The 15,657-nt window shown below is 47.7% G+C and overlaps 1 protein-coding gene across 14 annotated transcripts in view; it reads left to right on the top strand.

The window, feature by feature from the left end:
* TLN2 (talin 2) overlaps window positions 1–15,657 on the top strand; it is a 493,069-nt gene that overhangs the window by 440,795 nt on the left and 36,617 nt on the right. For all 14 annotated transcript variants that reach the window (XM_081507557.1, XM_081507550.1, XM_081507555.1 and 11 more), the window contains 5 exons: window positions 4,975–5,141; window positions 6,331–6,514; window positions 9,896–10,021; window positions 10,229–10,345; window positions 13,483–13,668. In XM_081507557.1, the coding sequence (XP_081363683.1) occupies window positions 4,975–5,141; window positions 6,331–6,514; window positions 9,896–10,021; window positions 10,229–10,345; window positions 13,483–13,668 (780 nt within the window). The remainder of the gene's footprint in view (window positions 1–4,974; window positions 5,142–6,330; window positions 6,515–9,895; window positions 10,022–10,228; window positions 10,346–13,482; window positions 13,669–15,657) is intronic.

Genomic DNA, 15,657 nt, shown 5'->3' with positions numbered 1-15,657 from the left:
GGTTGTGCAGGTTATAGGCAGTGATAAGTGTCAAAGAGCTTGGCACCGTGCCAGGCACACTGTTCACAGTTTGATTCATTTCAACCACTGTTCCCTAACTCTGTTCTCCAACACCCCTTCTCCCGGGAGGTTTTCCCTGGTTCACAGCACCCCGTTCTGAATGTCCCTTCCTCCTGGACCCTCCTGCAGTTTGCTGATGGTTTTGCTTGGCTGGTTTCTCGGAGTTATTTTTCAGGGCTGCTGCTGTACAGGCTGCGTGGGGTGCCAGCAGCAGCACCCGTGCTTAGCGGGTGTTTCCCTCTCCTTCGCTTGGGTTGTAGGACAGAGAGCTCCGCACTGTTGAGAAGCGTGGCAGCAGGACTTGAGGGGCGCACAAGGGACCCTCCCCCGGGGCGCACAAGGGACCCTCCCCCGGAAGCTGCCGGGACAGAGGCTTCTCTGTCCGTGGCCTCTCACTGTGGTCAGGCATCGGTCTCCCGCAGCCCACAGGACTGTCCAGGCTTCCCCAGGACAAGGAAATAAATCTCTCAGCTCGAGGAAGGCATTCTCCTTCCTTTGAAAGCCCTTCCTGTTGTTGAAGTTACTCCTGCCAAATTCCCCTGTAGGAGACTTTGGAATAGGAGCATGAAGGAGGGGAGGAGGGGGTCTAAGTTGTGGGGTGCCAGTGAGCATGGCCACGCAGCCTGATCTTCCTGAGCTGGCCTCCCTCCATCTTCCTGCTTCTCCAAGCGGAGTACCCCTGACTCAGGATACCGGGAGAGGGATCAGAGACAGGGAGTTGGCTCGTTCAGAGCATCTAGCCTTACGGGTAGATTTCTGCTGCATCTCCCTGCCCGCCCATCTCATCCTTACCTGTCTAGGTGTCTAGGTGTGTCTGTGTGATCATCCCTAGCCTGGAGGGCAGACCCATAAAAGGAAAACAGCAGGTGGGTGGGGAAGGAAGGAGGGGGCTGGTGTGGCAGGAACATGGGGGGAGGCCTGGGAGAGATAGGAGGCATTTGTGAAGGGAGCTCAGCTCCTCTCCACCGTGGCAGGAGAGCCATCCCCAGGGGTGGGACAGATCCAGCTTGCCCTGTAGGGGAATGTCTCTGGACCATGAGGGTGTGCTGGTGGCAGGTGGTGGTGCGAGGGAGTGGTGGAGTGGAGAGGTTAAAGGAAGGGATCCTCTTTGGACTCCAGCCCCTCTGGAGTCCACTCTGGAGAATTTCTAGTCAAGAGGCAGCCGAGGAAAGGAGTGACAAGTGTTAACAGAGGGCTGTTCTACAGAAAATCTGTTCAGGAGGGAGAGAAGCAGCCACACTGTTCATAGGAGCCTGATCCTTAACCCTCTTTGTGGTTTTAGAGAGATCATCAAGTAGCATCTGCCCTCTGTTGTTCAGTCGCCCAGTCGTGTCCGACCCTTTGTGACCCCATGGACTACAGCACACCAGGCCTCGCTGTCCCTCACCATCTCCCGAAGTTTGCCCAAGTTCATGTCTATTGCATTGGTGATGCCATCCAGTCATCTCATCCTCTAACGCCCTCTTCTCCTTCTGCCCTCAATCTTTCCCATTCCAATGAGTTGGCTGTTCACATCAAATGACCAAAATACTGGAGCGTCAGCATCAGTCCTTCCAATGAGTATTCAGGGTTGATTTCCGTTAAGATTGATTGGTTTGATCTTACAGTCCAATGGACTGTCAGGAGTCTTCTCCAGCACCATCTAGTAAACACTTATTACATGCCAAGTACTTTATATGCATTTTCCCCCACTTATTCCTCCCATCAGCCCTGATTGGTAAGAAGTAATAGCCCCCTTTTCCAGATGAGGAAACTGAGACTTAGGGAGGTGAAACAGCCTGCCCAAGGTTGTGTCGCCAGCAATGGCAGTGCTAAGTCAGGCAGGCTGCTGACTCCAAACTGCTGGTAACCCCAAGCCATATTGGCTCCCAGAGAGAAAATTCACTGTTCTGTTTTGTTTTGTTTTTTACTTTTTCCCCCTAGTTTTATTGAGATTTATATAGTTGACAGATAACACTGTATGTGGTTTAGATTTCATGGCATCATGATTTCTCATGTATGCTATGGAATCATTACAAGTTTAGTTAACATTCATACCTCATATAAATGCAAAAAGTGTATGTGTCTATGTATTTTTCCCTTGTGATGAGAACTCTTAGGACTTCAACAACGTTTATAAAGATCACAAAGCAGTGTTAGCTATAGTCATCATTAGTGCATTGCGTCCCTAGGATTTACCTTAAAACTGGAAGTTTGTGCCTTTGACTACCTTCCTTCAGTCTCACCAGCACCAGACTCTACCCCACCCCCTTACTGTAGCCACAAATCTGATCTCTTTTTCTGCGCATTTGGTTGGATTTTTTTGTTTTGTTTTCATTTTTATTCAGTTTATTTCAACTAAAAACAAAAAGGTTTTTTCTTTTTCCCATTTCTCCTCCTCCTCATCCCCGGCCACTGGCAACCACCAATCTGTTCTCTGTGTCTGTCGGCTTGGTGTTTGTTTTTGTCTTTGTTTTCAGACTCTGCATAAAAGGGAGGTTATGTGGTGTTTGTCCTTCTTTGATTTATTTCTCTTAGTATAATGTCTTTGATGTCCATTCATGTTGTTGAAAATGGCAAAATTTCATTCTTATGGCTGAATAATTTTCCATTGCATATATGTCACACTTCCTTTATCTAATTTCCTTGATGGATGCTTAGATTTTTTCAATGTCTTGACTATGACGAATAGTTTTCCAATGAACATGAGGATGCATATATCTTTTTGAGTTAGTGTCTTCATTTTCTTCAAATACATCGCCAGAAGTGAAATTGCTGGGTCATATGATAGTTCTCTGTTGAAATTTTGAGGAATCTCCATAAAATTTTTCATATAGGGCTGCACCAATTTTTATTTCCCACAAAAGTTGCATAAGGATTGACTTTCTTCTACATCTTTGCCCACACTTGTTACTTTGTTTTGATAATAAACTTTCTGACAGATGTGAGGTGATAGATATTTCATTGTGGTTTGGATTTGCAATTCCCTGATATTTATGTGGAGCATCTTTGCATGTGCATGTAGGCCATCTGTATATCTTTTTCACAAAAGTGTCCATTTAGATAATCTGCTCATTTTTAAAATGATGTTTTTGGGGTGGGGTTGGCTATTGAGTTGTATAAGTTTGAGTTCTATTTATGTTTATCAAATATGTGATTTGCAAATATTTTATCCCTTTCAATAGATTCCCTTTTCATTTTTGGTGGTTTCCTTTACTGTGCCGAAGCTTTTTAGTTTTATATATGTGTGTATATATATGTGTGTGTGTGTGTATATATATATATATATATATATATCAATATCAATATGTAAACAAGTTCTACTTTTTTATTTTTGCTTTGTTGCTTGTGCTTTTAGTGTCAGATCCATTGGCAAGACCTGTGTCAAGGAAGTGGCCAACTGTATTTTCCTCTAGGAGTTTTATGGTTTCAGGTCTTATATTCAGGTCTTAACATTTAACCCAGTTTGAGTTAATTTTTGTGTATGGTGAATGGTAGTGATCCAGTTTGATTTTTTTGCATATGGCTGTTCAGTTTTTTCAACACCATTTAATGAATAAACTATTCTTCCCCCATTGTATATTCTTGGCTCCTTTGTCATAAATTAATTGATCACATATGAATGGGTTCATTTCTGAACTCTCTATTCCATCTACATATCTGTTTTTATGCCTTTACCATACTGTTTTGATTACTGTTATTTTGTGATTTAGTTTGAAATCAAAAAGCATAATGCCCCTAGTTTTGTCCTTTCTCAAGATTGCTTTAGCTATTTGCCTCTTTTATGATTCCATACAAATTTTAGGACTGTTCATTTTCTGTGAAAAATGCAATTTTAATTTTGGCAAGAATTGTGTTGAGTTGTATATTGGTTTTGGTAGTATGGATATTTTAACAATATTCTTCTAGTCCATGAGGACAAAATATCTTTTTATTTATTTGTGCCTTTTTCAATTTTTTTCTTTAACTTCTTATAGTTTTCAGTATACAAGTCTTTCTCCTCCTTGGTGAAAGTTATTCCTAAGTATTCTATTCTTTTTGATGCAGTTGTAAATGGGATTGATTTCCTAATTTCTCTTTCTGATAGTTTATTGTTAGTATATAGACACACAATAGATTTTTGCTTATTGATTTTGTATCCTGCAAGTTTGATGAATTCATTTATTAGTTCTAAAAGTTGGTGTTTTTTAATGGAGTCATCAGGGGTTTTTATATAGAATATCATGTCATCTGCAAGTAATGACAGTTTTACTTCTTGCTTTCCAATTTGAATGCCTTTTATTTTTTTTCTTGTCTTACTGCCCTTGCTAGGACTTCTATTGTATTGAATTAAACTGGTGAGAGTAGCCATCCTTGTCTTGTTCCTGATCTTAGAAGAAAAGCATATAGCTTTTCACCTTTGAATATAATGTTAACTATTGGCTTGTTGTATGTGGCCTTTATTATATTGAGATATATTCTCTCTATATGCACTTTGTTGAGAATTTTTATCATAAATGGCTGTTGAATTTTGTCAAATGCTTTTTCTGCATTTATTGAGATGACTTATTTAATTTTTACCCTTTGTTTTGTAAATGTGGTGTATCACATTGATATCTGGATGTTGAACCAATCTTGCAACCCTGGAATAATTCCCACTTGACCATGGTGTGTGATACTTTTATTGTTTTGTTAAATTTGGTTTCTTGATATTTTGTGGATGATTTTTGCTCTGTGTTCATCAGGGATATTGGCCTATAATTGTCTTTTTTTTTGTGGTATCTTTGCCTGGTTTTGGTGTCAGAGTAATGTTGGCCTCATAAAATGAGTTTGGAAGTTTCCTCCTCTTCTATTTTTTGTGTTCTTTGTGATTTTTTTTTTTTTTTTTGTCTGAAAACTTTTGGGTTGTATTTTCTCCGTCTTCCACACCCACTGACTTTCCCTCTCTGCCCTCAGGTGTCCTTGGTGCTGTCAGCCCTCCAGGCTGGGAACAAGGGAACCCAGGCATGTATCACAGCTGCCACTGCCGTATCCGGGATCATTGCCGACCTGGACACCACCATCATGTTTGCGACTGCAGGGACCCTGAACGCAGAGAACAACGAGACATTCGCAGACCACAGGTATGGGAGTGACAGCCATCCTGGGGGCTCCTGGAAGGGAGAAGTTCAGTGTGGCCTGATGGACTCTGGAGATGCTGCACAACATCCAGAAATATGGTTAAGCATTTTTATTTCAATAGGATGTTCAAGTGGGGGAAATGAACCACGTAATCAAAATAATTGCCTTTTCTCAACTGCAAACTGAATTGTGTTCCAGCTTTGCCTTTCACAGCCTACATCCAGTCTGCTCCAACAGAGGATAACCTTTTCGTCTTTTTTTTAAATTTCTAAGCCAAAAAGCTATGCCCTTGATTTTTTTCAGTAACCTTAATGGGACTGGGAGTTGTCTGGGCAGGCATTTAGCTCTTACCTAAATGGAGAGTGACGTTCCAAGCCTGCTGTCTCTCCCAGACTGGCTTTTCAGACTCTGCTTCAGAGGCAGCTGCTAGGGTCTCTGTTTGCTGCTGGATATATCTCCCCATGTCCTTGCCACATGTCCAGCAGCTTTCTTCCTCTCTCCATAGCCCCAAGACTGGGCAGGGGAGGTGATTCCCAGTGCCCTGTCATCCCTTCCAAAACTCAGCCCCCTGGGATCTGATGTCCAGGACATCTGATGTCCAGGTCCCCTTGCCCATGTGTCCTCACAGCTCCCTGTCACTATGAAGTATTTTCAGGTATAGTAAGAACCACAGGGAGGAAGCTACGGGGCTGGGGAAGGGGACCAAACTGGTAGCCCTGAATCTGTAATTGAAGTTTTACCATTAATTGACTGGGAATTCTGAGCTGACTTTCCTCTCCTCTATCCTAATTCTCTTACATGGGAGATGAGAGCCTCCTATTACAAGAGGAGAACTGGATCACCTCTCTTCTTTAATAAAAACCCTTAGGAGGGTTTCTTTTCTTCCTAACTGGGCTTCCCAGGTGGTGCTAGTTGTAAAGAATCCACCTGCCAGTGCAGGAAACGCAAGAGATGTGGGTTCAATCCCTCTATCTGGAAGATCCCCTGGAGTAGGAAATGGCAACCCACTCCAGTATTCTTGCCTGAAAAATCCCATGGACAGAAGAACCTGGCGGGCTACAGTCCATGGGGTTGCAAAGAGTCAGACATGACTGAGCACACACAAACACAGGGTTTCTTTGCTTCCCGACTACCAGTGACCAAGGTCTACCCTTTGTCTTCCCCCTTCCCCTGCCCTCCCCCCCTTCTCAGGGAGAACATTCTGAAGACAGCCAAGGCCTTGGTGGAAGACACGAAACTGCTGGTGTCGGGGGCTGCATCCACTCCAGACAAGCTGGCCCAGGCAGCTCAGTCCTCTGCAGCCACCATCACCCAGCTCGCTGAGGTGGTCAAGCTGGGGGCCGCCAGCCTGGGCTCTGATGACCCCGAGACCCAGGTAGGCATATCGTCAGGCCTCGTGTTCCCACAGACTCTGTGCACAGGTCTTAGAAGAAACTGAAAGTAAAATAGGAACTTGGGGAGTAGACAGAATGTGTGGGTGCATCTGTGGTTTAGGGACTGGTAGGAAGCAGTTATCCAGGCAGGATAGTGGCATGGACTGTGGTGCAGCCCTGGTGATGGATACAAGCCCACAGATTTGAGAGGAATCTGTAAGGAGATCTCTGCTGGACTTGGTAAATGACTGGTCACATTGAGTGTTTGGAGATAAGGCAAGGGAGCTGGCCAGGACAACCGTGTGTTTCAGGCTACATCAGTGAATGGACAGTGGCTCCTGGTACCCAGCTGAGGCTCCCTGGATGGAGGACTGGCCTGGGTGGAGATGCAGATGAATTCGGATTGCAGTGTGTTGAATTAGAAATTCCAGAGAGACACTCAGGTGGAAACAAGAGAATAGGCTTGAGCTGGCTCAGGTTTGAGGTTGTGGATGCAGGGCTTGTTCGCCAATAAACAATGACCACAACCAGAGAGGAGAATGAGGAGATGGGGTCAAGGCAAAGCTGAGGAATCCATCATTTGGACCATCTTCAGGAAAAAAAGATGCCTAAGGAGACTGAGAAGTGGCAGCAGCTGGTGGGAAGAAAGCCAGGGGCCTGATGTTAAGAAGAAGGAGTGCTTCCGCCCTCCAGAGACGTGGCCGAGGAGGCAAGAAAGGAGAAGATGCGAGAGCCACCACCAGGGCCATGGACACAGTGGTCACCCTGTCAGGGCTGTTAGTGAGGAGTGGCCAGATGAGGGTGAAGGTAGCAGGCAGTATGTATAGATGCCCCATTTGAGAAATTTGACTCTTGAAGGGGCAGAGAGAGAGGAACTGGGGGGCAGAGATGGTCTCCAGGCTCTGTGACTCTCTGCTTTGGATTGAGCCACTTCACTGATGTTACCTGCCGGGTCCTCAGCCCCTAGCCTAGACCATCAGCTCCTCAAGGACAGGAACCATGGTTCATTGATCTTTAAAACAAACACACAGCTTCCACACATCGTGGATGCCCAACAGAGTACTTGAGCTCTTGCTGAACTAGCAGCCAGCCATGGCCATCATTGATGGATTCTTCCCATTCCTGAGTGCAAAATTTAAACATCCCTCTGTTGTTTCACCCCCCAGCACCATCAAATGGTAAACACTTCAGTTTCCACTGCTTAAACTATAGTCAATTAACAAGCCTGTTAGGCCCATTTGGACATCACTGGAGACAAAGCATCCCTCCGTCCTGTGCCAGAGTTGATGACAGCTCCTGTGCTGATGAATACAAGACCACCAGCTCTGTTCCCACACGGCCGTGACCCCTCCCTTCCCAATATCTTCCAGTGGAGCAAAGCCCCTTGAAGGAAACATTCCATGGGTTGGCTTTTTACTCCTTGATAATATCAGAGCCCAGATTGACTGCCCTGTGGAATTCAAAGCATTCACAGAAGTCTCTGCCTGGGCATTGTTCTTACCCGCATGGAGGAATGAAAAGCTAGAAAATGCATGAGTGCAGTTGGAACCCGAGCCTGGCTCAACCTGGAATGAATCAGCTGGGAAGATTTAGATCTTTGGATTTAAATCCAAAATGTATCGAATTGCTTAGTCTTTAACTCCCAAATGATCTGGATGTCCCAGAGCCCATCTTCTTTTGAGACCACCAGTGCAAAATGTCCCCTCTGAAAGGTACACCCACTTGTTCCTGGTCACTGTCCACTGACTGAGAGGGGACCGTGTGTGCCAGGTGTCAGCAGACACCTGTCTGCTCCGCCTCTCTCCTGTGGTCCCCACCGCAGCCCGTCCTCAGGAGCCCCACCACAACCCAGCCTGCCCTGTGGTTGTACAGGCTGGCAGAGGTTCCTGCACTCTGTGGTTGAGAAGCCACAGGATGGAAATGGAGAGGATGAGAAGCTGGGAGTCACGGCGTGGCTGTGCTTGCAGTGTCTGGGATGCTAGTGTTTCTAAGATGTTTTCACATTTGTTATCCGGTTCATCCTGCTGGCAGTGTGGTAAGGGGTGGGGGTGGGGGTGCCTAGCACTACTGACCCCATTTGCAGATAAGGAGCCAGGGCCACAGGAGCCCAATACAGTGTGGAAATGAAGACCATGTCCTTGGCATCACACTGACCAGAGTCTGAATCAACCCGATCGTTCCCAGGCTCTTCAAGTATGGACACAATCATTAGTTCCTACTCGAACTGGTAGTGATGAGGGTTAAATAAGATCGTGTGCTTGGTACTTGGCTCGGCACCTGGAACACTGCCCTTTGTGCAGGGCAGCTGTTGTTGTTAGAAGTAGGAGTTGTTATTGTAGCCATTGGACCCAGAAGACGTAAATGTAACAACCAGCATCATGGAATTCCTAAGAACACCTGGTACTTGAGATTCCAAGTCTAACACCCCCAAAAAGTGTCCTGTTGTCTGTTCAGTTAGAAGAATGAAGGCACTGTGTTCCATCTAGTGTCACGTGGGTTCACACCTGTATATCCACTCATTCCCTGAGTATTTGCTGAGTGCCCACCACACGCCAGGCCTTGTGCTGAGTGCAAAACACAACAGAAGTCCAGGCCAGCTCTCCTGGAGCTTCCATCCCAGTCGAGGAAGGCAGATGGTGTATAATGAAGTAATTCCACATACTTTTTTACTATTATACTATAGCTAAGTGCATTAAATAAAGCAGGGCAAGCTGAGGGCATTCCAGTGAGGATGGTCTTGTGGCACAAGGGGTCAGGTAAGGTCTCTGAGGACGTGACATTTGATCTGAGACCTGAAGGATGAAAAAAGCTGGGGTCTAGGCAGAGAAGGGAACAGAGCAGAGGTCCTGAGATCAGAGTGAGGGAGGATTTCCAATGGGGAAAAAGATAGACCTACATGCCTGTAACATGGCAATTGAATCAGGATCCCACCTGGGGATGCAGGCGGGCTGCCATGGGAGCCCTGCAGGCCAGGCCAGGGGACGTTTATTTTGTTCTCAGTGGTTTTGGTGACCAGTTCTGGGTACAGGTGAGTGATGTTGCCTCTCGGGGTGTCTGCCTAGCTGCCTTCGTCCTTTCACAGGCAGCTTTTCAGCAGAGCTGTCAGCCAGGACATGTTTCTGAACTTGCCAAATAGACTGTACCTGGGTTCTGCGTCCTGGCTCAGCATCTGCCTCCCTCAGGGAGCTTCTTCAAGCGGGGATTCTGGATTTCCACCCGGACTCCTACACCAGAGTTTCTAAGGGCAGGCCCTGGGGACTCTCCTGTGCTGCAGGCACGGGAGCTGTGGATGCTGAGCCCTGCCTCCTGGTGCCCCCCTGCCCTGCTCTTCTGCTGTGTGATCTTGGTGTGGCTGCTCACCCGGGGTGCATGCTCTCTTTCAGGTAGTGCTGATCAACGCCATCAAAGACGTAGCCAAGGCCCTCTCAGATCTCATTGGTGCTACCAAGGGAGCTGCCAGCAAGCCTGCTGACGACCCCTCCATGTACCAGCTCAAGGGGGCTGCCAAGGTAGAGTGGAGCCCCAGCCAGGGGCAAGTGTGCCAGGGGTGCTCCAGTGAGAGACTGAGAGATGACACTCCAGGGTTTTGGAGGGAGCAGTGTGCATCTGAATTCCTTCCTCACTTAGAGGTTTGGGCACTCGTGCCATTAGATCTGCACTAAGAGGGATGGGACCTCCACGCACTCTGTTTTCTCTTGGCCTGTCTTCCCATGCAGGTAATGGTGACCAACGTCACCTCCCTCCTCAAGACCGTGAAGGCAGTGGAGGACGAGGCCACTCGGGGCACACGGGCACTAGAGGCCACCATCGAGTACATGAAGCAGGAGCTCACGGTAAGGAGCCACCAGCCACCTCTCGAGGGCCCTGTGTCCAACAGCCGACCCCAGTGCAACTTCTCTGAGATTTTACTTGGAGTGCCTGAGCTGGGGGGTCCACTCACCTGCCTGCTGGTAGCCTTGTGCCATGGAGAACCTATGTGATACTGACCTCGGAGTTTGGTTGGGATCAGTTTGCAGTTGTAATTAAATGAATTAATGTATGACTTGGGACCATTCAGGTTTAATTCCACTAAAATTGCAGCATAAAATGAAAGCACTGCAGAAGAGTCTTGGCAAAGGGAAAACTCATTGTGGCCCTTTGCACTCACCTTGAGTTTATGCTTTTTTAAAAATTTTACTTATTTTATTATTCATTTTTGGTTGCGCTGGGTCTTCATGGATGCATGCAGGCTTTCTCTAGTTGCGGGAAACAGGCTGTTTGTTTCTTTGTTGTGGTGCACAGGCTTCTCACTGCGGTGGTGTGTCTTGTAAAGCAAGGGCTCTAGGGCGCACAGATTTCAGCAGTTTCAGCTCACAGGCCGTAGAGCACATGGGCTTCAGTGGTGGTGGCACATGGGCTTAGTTGCTCTGCAGCATGTGGAATCTTCCTGGACCAGGGATCAAACCTGTGTCCTTTCCATTGGCAGGCAGATTCTTATTCACTGAGACACCAGGGAAGTCCTCGCCTTGAGGGGCCACGCATGGCCCCTCCTGATTCCCATGGCCATCAACAGCTCCCCCTGCTGCTCACAGATGGATGTGGGAGTCTGAGGCTCGCTGTTAGGAAAACCCATATGCTTTTACCCAGGACACTTCCCTTTAATGTCAGGCTGCCTTCCACGTGAGGTGTCTGATCTCAGAGACACCAACCCTGTGTTCACTCTTGCCCGGTTCCACTGTCTTAGAGTGAGGGTGTCCTAGGGTTACTATGATTGTCTCCTGTTCTTTTGACTCCATGGCAGTTGTGGATTGCCTCATCCTAATCCCTCGAAACAAAATATGCTGAAAATGAGTAGCTTCAAACTGAGATTCCTCTTTTTTTATTTATTATTGCAAATGCTATTTATTTTCATTATTTTATATGTACCTTTCTTCTTAGTAGGCCAAATGAATACACACAGCTTTAGGACATTTTTCAAAGAGTCGCAGATAAATAAAACTTAAATGCAGAGACAACATGGGCCATCATGTGAGGTTCCTTTTTAATAGTAGATCTGCTCACAGATTCAGCTTATCTTTTGGAAGGAGGAGTCTTCAGAGAGTCACCTGCAAAGGCCACAAGCCCCTGAGGGTCAGCAGTGTGTGCCTGCTAAGTTGCTTCAGTCATGTCAACTCTTGCAACCCTACAGAGTGTAGCCCAACAGGCTCTTCTGTCCATGGAATTCTCCAGGCAAGAATACTGGAGTGGGTTGCCATTCCCTTCTCCAGGGGATCTTCATGACCCTGGGATCAAACCCACATCTCTTATGTCTCCTGCATTGGCAGAGAGTTCTTTACCACTAGTGCCATCTGGGAAACAGTAGAGATGAGCAATTCTGTTGGGTTTTAGTGGTGGAGGCTTGGGTTCTCGTGTCCTGTTTTTAATGAATCCAAACTTGCTTGCCATTGTGCTTAGTTCTCACACAAAGAAGAAACTAAAAACTTCGGGCAGTATCCTTAAGACTGTTGCCTGGCACTCGCCTGCCTACACGGGCTGGGAGTTTCTTTTCCTTTTTTTTTTTTTTTAATTTTATTTTTTGGCCATACCATACCACATGGCATGTGGGATCTTAGTTCCCCAACCAGGGATGGAACCCACACCCCCTGCATTGGAAGCTCAGTTTCTTAACCACTGGATCACCAGGGAAGTCCCTGGGCTGGGGTTTCTTATCAAAAATCTAGAGACACATTCTGACAAGTGTGGGTGGGCCAAACAGTGGCAATGGAAGAGATTTGTAATTCCTGGGATATCACACCTGGTCAGCCTAGTATACCATGTAGAATTGACCTAGATAAAAAAAAAAAAAAAGAATTGACCCAGATGATGCATATCCATGGACAAAGGAGGTTTCCAAAGGAGCATGAGCCCCGAGGCCCATGTTAGCACGGAGGGCTCTGTCCATGCTCATTACACTGCAGCATTCAGGGTTGCTCCAGGGCAGTCAGATTGATGCTGTTCATTTTTAGGAAGTTAGTGATGTTCGACACTGATTGACACATGACAGGGATGTCAGCTGGGTCCTCCCTTCTGAATTGTGGCTCAAACATGGCTGCCTAGGGCTGAAGACTCTGGGAGATAGTGAAGGACAGGGAAGGCTGGTGTGCTACAGCCCATGGGGTTGCAAAGAGTCGGACACAAGTTAACGACTGAACAACAAGGACTGGAGACAGAGCAGCCCCACCTGGTTCAGGAGTCCTCATGTGCAGGGACCCATCACTCATGGTAGAACCATGGCAGATGGGCTGGAAGCAGAAATCGTTGGCTTGACTGGCAGGTGGAATTTTAAAGTGAGATACTCACTTACCATGGCTAATGTATTTCAGCTTCTCTAAAGGTGTATGAGTGTTGTTAAATAATTCACAATGTCACCGTGGCAGGCTCGACATGAACACCTCCACACAATTAGGCAGTTATATTTGTAAGACAGGCTAAGAATAGAAGAAATGGAATGCTTCATTTTTCCCCAGCCTCACGCTGTCTTTAAGAGAGAAAGCTGAGTCCAGAGTGATTCATCCAGGTCAGTCTTGCTCTGGAACCAGCATCAGGGCTGCAGAGCTTCTGGGGACCACCAAAGTATCAGTAGGAATGGGCCAGAAGATCTGGGAAGCTGCACAATCCACCCCAACCCACCACCCCGGGGGTGGAGTTAATGCACATGGAGTGTCAGTTTCCGCAGGCAAGTATGTTAACACTGTAGATCATTCTCCTGCCCCATGTTCTCCCCCCAGGAATGCTGAAGACAGGTGTGTGGGGCTTATCCATGCTGGAATTTTGAAAGCAAGAATGATATTACTGTACTCCAGTTACATTTCTGATGTCCTGCCATTTGACCAGTTTCCTCTCATGGCTGGCTCAGTTTTCAGACATTACGCTGCAGCCAGTAGGGGAAGCATACGTTATTTCTGTCCTTCTCTTTTTGACTTTTTTCAGCTGTTCCATTTCTAACTTCCAGGTATTCCAGTCAAAAGATGTACCTGAAAAGACATCATCACCTGAAGAATCCATTAGGATGACCAAAGGCATCACCATGGCAACGGCCAAAGCTGTGGCCGCTGGGAACTCTTGTCGACAGGAGGACGTGATAGCCACTGCCAATCTGAGCCGGAAGGCCGTGTCCGACATGTTGACGGCCTGCAAGGTAAAGGCCTTGGCGTTGATTGGGGTGGGTAGGGTGGTGGTCTGTCATGGCTGAGCTGTTGCAGTCAGTCTGGAGACGGGGAGGGACTGGCCATGTGTAGGAGTGAGCAGCTCGGTACCCTAGCCTGTGTGGTGGAGTGCACAGTGATGGCTGGTATGCCCATCAGCCAAGGGAGGTGACTCTGTGGAGGTAGTTTTGTATTTAAGAGGGTGTGGACTTGGTCTGATGACTTACCCTCCCACTTCTTCTCTCAGGTCTTCCTAAATAGGTGGGACACCTTCTTACAGGGGCTGTAGTAGAGGCTGCTCTGGCAGTAGTGGAGCAGGACTGTGAGGTTTTGTCCCAGGCCCTCCAAAGGAAAACTGCACCCCTCGTCAGCCTGCGCCCTTACCTGCTTCCTCGATCAGCTATTCTGTACCCGGAAGAGTGTTGCCATAATTGGGTGAGGGAGTGAGTTAGAGGAACCAAACAGCACCAGGTGTCTTGGGGAAGCTCTTCCAACACTTAGGGAGACAGCAGGGGCGGCTGCTCTGAACTGGTGCTGCTGGAGAGAGCTGGGGAGACTGAGCTTTATAACCTTCACTTTACTTTACATCTGTTAAGCCAGGGAGCCATAAGAGGCCCCCCACCTCCCACTGAGCAGCCCCACGCCAGTCCTGCACCCTTCTGGGGATAGCCATGTCCCCGGAACCCTGACTTCTCCCCATGATGGATCAGTGACACCTCACCCTCACCCCACCCCCTCATCCCCCCACCCCCACCACCCTGGTCAGCAGATGGAGATGAACCACAGAAGGGGAAAAGCAGCTGATGCACCTTGGGGTCCTTGGGAACAGGCCCTTCTCTGTGGTGAAGTCAGTTGTGGGGAGAGCTGGTGCAGGGTCGGACGATGGCTTCTCAGGTTCCTCGGCAGGGGTAGGATGGGCTGGTGTCCCTGGGCAGAGGCAGGGCGAGGCAGTGAGGCTGAAGGGCTGGGTGTGGGAAACAGCACTGCATTTCCTGGTCCCCAGGGTGTGGGGGAGGGCAGGGAGTGAGGAACAGGGGTAGGTGGGAGGAGAGGAGGGTGGTAAGAGGGTAGGGCCACTGTCAGGAGTTCCACGTGTGCTGGGCCAGGGAGTTTAGACTCTCCTCAGGCCCCAAGTATAGTTTTATTATTTTATTTCTTTTTATTTATTTATTTGGTTGTGTTGGAACTTGGTCCTGTCACGAGGGATCTTTCCTTGCGACGCGCGGACTCTAGTTGTGGCACGTGGGCTCCAGAGAGCGTGGGCTCAACGGCTGTGACATGAGGGTGTAATTGCCCCTTGACATCTTGGCATGTGGGATCTTAGTTCCCTGACCAGGGATCAAACCTGCATCCCCTACATTGTGAGGCAGATGCTTAGCCACTGGACCACCGGGGAAGTCTCCCAAGTACAGTTTTGATACACTCAGTGGGATCTGCCCTGGCAGAAGTGGTCGTTCTGTTTGGGTTATAACCTCCATCACAGCAGTATTTGCCAGCCAGATATGGCTAGTGAGCAGCACCATGGTGCACATGCAGGGCACCTCGTAGTTTTGGAAGGGCAGGTACGTATGTTCTGCCATTCGATCCTAGATGGGAAGGGTAAGGGAATTCTTCTAATTAGGAATTCTCCTAATTTGATTGGAGAGGTGATGTGACCTGACCAAGGTCCCACTTACCATCAGAACCAGAACTGAGATCGTACCTTCTGAGCTCTGGGCCAGTCTGTTTCTGCTTCTCGTGGCCTCCCAGTCACAGAGATCAAGGTCGCCATGGTTGATGAACAACAGGTACCTCTGTCTCCATGTTACAGATGTGAAATGGAAGACAGTTCTGATTTTCCTCCTATGTGTTCCCATCTTCAGGGGTGGAGGTTAAGGATTAAAGTACAGGTGCCATGGGCCTAGCCCTGACTCTTCATTGTGATCTCGCCCTGGATCAAGCCATCCTGATTTTGCAGGACTAATTAACAGCCAGATCTTCAC

This window comes from Giraffa tippelskirchi, chromosome 7 (genome assembly GCF_054371585.1).
Source record: "Giraffa tippelskirchi isolate mGirTip1 chromosome 7, T2T-mGirTip1v1.2.pri, whole genome shotgun sequence".
Classification (NCBI taxonomy): domain Eukaryota; kingdom Metazoa; phylum Chordata; class Mammalia; order Artiodactyla; family Giraffidae; genus Giraffa; species Giraffa tippelskirchi.
This window is presented reverse-complemented; position numbering and strand designations above follow the sequence as displayed.